The sequence below is a fragment of the Polyergus mexicanus genome, unplaced genomic scaffold, assembly GCF_030449975.1.
Source record: "Polyergus mexicanus isolate NDT 795.1 unplaced genomic scaffold, iyPolMexi1.0 SCAF_7, whole genome shotgun sequence".
Taxonomy (NCBI): domain Eukaryota; kingdom Metazoa; phylum Arthropoda; class Insecta; order Hymenoptera; family Formicidae; genus Polyergus; species Polyergus mexicanus.
In genome coordinates, this window is record NW_027223327.1 from 4,622,346 (window position 1) to 4,627,269 (window position 4,924).

The 4,924-nt window shown below is 31.6% G+C and overlaps 1 protein-coding gene across 1 annotated transcript; it reads right to left on the reverse strand.

Moving 5' to 3' along the window:
- Positions 1-536: 536 nt before the first annotated feature.
- LOC138935046 (uncharacterized) lies at positions 537-4,720 on the reverse strand. Its single transcript, XM_070299325.1, has 5 exons — positions 4,590-4,720; positions 3,406-3,553; positions 3,249-3,331; positions 2,373-2,514; positions 537-965 (listed from the first exon to the last, which is right to left on the reverse strand). The coding sequence occupies exons 1-5, from the start codon at positions 4,656-4,658 to the stop codon at positions 757-759; spliced, it is 651 nt and encodes a 216-aa protein (XP_070155426.1). The 5' UTR covers positions 4,659-4,720; the 3' UTR covers positions 537-756.
- Positions 4,721-4,924: the final 204 nt, after the last annotated feature.

Genomic DNA, 4,924 nt, shown 5'->3' on the forward strand with positions numbered 1-4,924 from the left:
GGCGCGTTTGATACACTCTATTAGTCGCATCTCTCGACTGATTTATGTGAAGTTTTACTCTGTGCATTATTATACGTCTCCCTCATTCCTGACTCGCCGACTAGCAAAGTTTAGTAGCTCGCGAATATTCCATTAGGTAAAAGGGATCAATGAATAGCCCGTCGACTAACAATAAGTTCTCAGAAATATCTTGTGTAGCTTTCGAATAGATACATTAAAATCAACACAAATCCGTTTCATATATTTTTTGTATTAAACAAAATTTTACGTGTCTTATCTCTAGAACTCGCATTAAACATTGATTTAATTAAATTTGAATTTAATTCTATTTATCAATGTCTTTGATAAAATTGTATCTTGTCAATAGTCGTCATAGCAAACTTTATCATGTATAACGGAGTTACTGTGTATCATGCGATAATGTTAAATAAATTTTGTCGATGATTCTATGAATCTCGTGGAAAAAATTCCATCCGAGTTTTGAGCATGACAGATGAATATCCAGGTAGTAAATGCACGTCATTTGAACGCCAAAATTATGTGCACTTGCTGGCTGGGTAATTTAGCAATAAAAAGAAAACCTCGAATAGCGGGATATTTTTTTAAGAAGAAAATCTCTTGGCTTCCCCATCTTATACATTGGTTCTTCAAATCATCCTCCTCGATCTTATAAGTTCTGACAATGGCTCCCTTCGTCCGATTCTGTCAGAATCCTTTAAGAATTGTCCACAGTCCTTCGTGGACTTTTCCACTTTGTTATTTGGGCAGAATAATCGGCGGTCGCGATGATTTGAACATGGAAAAGTTTTGCGAGAGAAAGGACGGTGACTTCGAGCCGCTGCCGTTTGCGGGTAATGCTGATAGAGGATCCGACAATCTCGGTTCGCATTCCACGTGATTTCGCTGCTCCTCGTACCATTGTTTTCGAGCAGCATGCACAATCATCCACAAATAGACGCTTAAAACTGAAATTATTGCAAGACATCTGTTAGATATAAGGTGGTTATTGGGACATTTGTGTTTATTGTACAAGAATGTTATATTTTTGTTTCATATCTTTTGTCTGCGTTTATAGATCTATGTTAATATTAAGTTTGCGTTCGCGCGCAAATATCGGTGCCGCTGCTTCGACACGGACCCGCTGCGCATGCGCGGGAGCGAGCTCCACTCTTTTCCATTGCGTGTTGTAATACCAACGTATTCCCATATAGCACACTAAAGCTTGCAACAACATTGCTGCAATATTGCAATATTGCATATTGTAGTTTAATGTTGCAGAAATATTACAGATATTATTTTACAATATAACTTTAGTAATGTTACAGCAACATTCCAAAAATATTCCAAAGAAAGTATTCGATAATCGCTAGTTCATTCGTTTACCGCTATGCGGCGCATATTGTGCTATCTATACCGCATTTAATTTTTAGTCACGATGATTATATAAAGTTTATAAAGAGCGACTAATAAGATTAAAGATATAATAACTATTTTTATTAGCTTAAATTGTATGATATAACTCCAGCACAGAGGACTCGGACATTGGACTAAGAATTCTTTTAATATAGTTTTTATTTTTATATAAAATCAAAAATTTGATAATAATTTTTTAACATGCAAAAGATACTTCAGATTTTAATAAATAAATTTTGAGATTATATGAAGGCAAGAGAGATGTGAAAAAACTTGTATGCGTAAATCCACCACAATCTTTTTGCATATCTGAATATTTCGGATACAAAAAGATTGTGAATTTACAAAATTGCAAATTGAGTTTTCTCTTATTTCTCTTAGATATTCTCTGTCACTGAAGGAAGTCGAATGTGTACCGAAAAATTCATAATTTCGTTATTATTATAATACAGAAAATCTATATACACGCTAGATCCTGACTCTTATAGGCCTAATTTCTTATTATTTTTTTCATATGTTAAGGATATTATGTCGATAAATATACATAAAGCATTATTGCATATATATTATATTGCTATGTTGCTGCAATATTTCTGTAGGCAGACATTTTACTATTGCTGCAATATCATAACAACGTTGCAGCAACATTTCGTAATGTTTCTGCAATGTTGCAATCTTGCAGAAAAATGTTGCTGCAATGTTGTTGCAATCTTGCGGTGCTGTATGGGTTATATTAAAATTTTGTTCTTTCGATTTAATTTTGTGTTTCTTATTCCTTATTCAGTTCGCCCGGATCCTTACATTATTGTCAAGTGTACAATCTTTTTCATATAAAAATACTTTATTTAATATTCTTAAGAAAATACAAATTTTTCAACAGCCTTGGCAATCAAAATTTTATATCTTGAATTTTTTTACAATTGTAGAGAAAAGAATTAGAAATTCATATTTATACTTACTTAAATAGATGCTATATGTCACGGATCTAGCTAAAGTAGCGTTCTGTGGCTCCTGTATTATATGATCAGATAGCGCCATGGTCTGATCTGTTATGCTAATTATTTGCAGATACAACCAAGGCACGGCGTATTTATGTCTCCTCTGTAAACGTATGCGGAAGTTAGCGTAGTCGTTAGGGCGCTTGAGACAAGGCTGTTACGTGCCCGAAATATAACTTGCGGATAAAGAGAGTTTGATGAATTTGTATTCGATCGACGACGTCGCTACTTGCGACCTTCACCACGAAAGGGAAATAATAAAAAAGATCTCTTTTTGTAAACAATGTGTGGAAAAAGAGCTCCTTACTTTACTGTCAAATTTTTCTTTTAAATTAATTTAAAATTAAATACCTTTAATTTTTTTTTTAATTAAAAAAAGATGGAAATTTTTTTACAGAGTATCATTCATCGAGAACTAACAGTTTATAGCCATACGTTCGAAATTAAAGAAAAGCGATGTGAGAAAAAGATAGAATATATAACGTATGTAATTATGTATATATAAATTTCATTCGCGAACAATATGCAAATAATTCCTTCGCTCTACTAAATATTTCTTTAAAGTTTAAAAATAACCAAAGATTTTTTACACATTATTAATCAGGAAATTTATCGGGCATTCTAAGAATTTATAGCGATAGGTTCGAAATTAAAGGAAAGATATCTCTGTATATGATCAGGTTTTTTCTGTCTTACTCAATCGTTTGCTCGATCGTTGGAATGACGTCACGAGAGTTAGATAGCTTCCCTTTCCCATATGAAGTGTCAATTTAAACTCTCACCAAGTAATTAAAACAGTTAATTAGAGATCTATGACATTTCTAAAAAAATGCTTACTGTAATCGATCCCAAGGCGAGATACGCACCGGCCATCAGAAATAGACTGATGTATGTCAAGAAACACATTATAGCTGCTTGCACTGAAAACGCATTTTACGTTACTTTACGTTATCGTTTGCGGAAGATTGATTCAAGCATTTTCGCGCTCTCTTACCTTTATTCTGTAGATGCATGTATCTGAAAGCTTGCATCCAATTTAATCCCAGTATCGCCCAGTTCTTGGCGACTTTGAAGAAATCTTCATCCTCACTCTTCGAGAAAAAGTTGCTTACCAATACATTTATCATTAGAACCGAGGTGGACTAACGGTAGAGAGACAAATAAACGAAAATATTAACAGCACGGCAACGCAAAATATAAATTTCCAAAAATAATATAACGTACTTTTGTATTTAAATATTCAAGCTAGTACCGATAAATAAATAAAGATTTTGTTCATTTTGCAAGGGAGGGAGAGATTGATTTAAGACATAAAAGGATGTACTTCATTTTGAGAAACATGAAAAATTGTTTTTATCATAAAATAATAGTTTAAAAAAAAATCAGATTTGAAATAACGTATGGATAAATGTCCGAATATTCAAGAACGAAATTCATCGTTGTAGATTTTATTTATTCTTTAAGTGACAAAGAGGGGGGGAATAATTGATTTAATACATATAAATCGATGTCGAGATTTAAATCGACATCGAGACTTAATTTCGAGAAATAACAAAAGACTCGTTTTTATTGTAAAACAATAGTTTTTTTTAAAGAAAAAATCAAACTTGAAGTGATATATATTCCTAGAAAAATAATGATATAAAAAAATTGCGCCAAATAAATAAAAATGTATGCTATAAAATTTGTTTTTTTTTATTATTATTTAAATAAAAACATTTTAATTAAAAAAGAAACTGTTATACAAACTAGTTGTTTTAATTTTCTACAAAAATGATGATATCAAAAAATATTACAACTGAATAAAAAAATTTATGTTATAAAATTAATTAATTTTATTATTTCTAATATTAAAAGAAAAATTATATGAATAAAAATTTGTTATAAAAAGTAAATTTAATTTACTATTTTCAATATTAAGAAAAATTATATTTAATAAATTGCAATATAAAATAGTAGGATGTATAGCTAATTTAAAAAAATTAATTAAAAAATTAATTAAAATTTATACACAAAATTAAAAATTAATAAATAAAAAAATTAAAAAAATTTTAGTTAAAAATCTTGGTTGTAAAATAATAGTTTTTTTCCTTAAAGAAAAAATCAAACTTGAAGTGATATATATCCGAATATTCAAGAACGACATTCATCGTAAATATCTTGAAAAATTCCACTCACTATCGTATAGGCTCCGATTATCCTCGCCGCTAATGACACGTCGATGCAGCAGGTTCTACGAGCGATCATGGCGAACTTTTTAAAATTTCTCCTCGTCCGATCACGTTGCTTTACGGATACGAAATGCCCAATCCCATCCGGCGCTGTTGATGGCACTCCTCGCGTTACCTTGTCAAACAACACTTGCACGTGATACAGCGTAAATATTGTAAACACACTTGATTGGAAGTAAACGCGCACGATCATCGAAATTGATCGCGCTAATCCCGGACCATATCGATAATCGTCAAACTTTGCTTCTATCGACGAACACCGCGTTCCGGTGTCTATGTGAC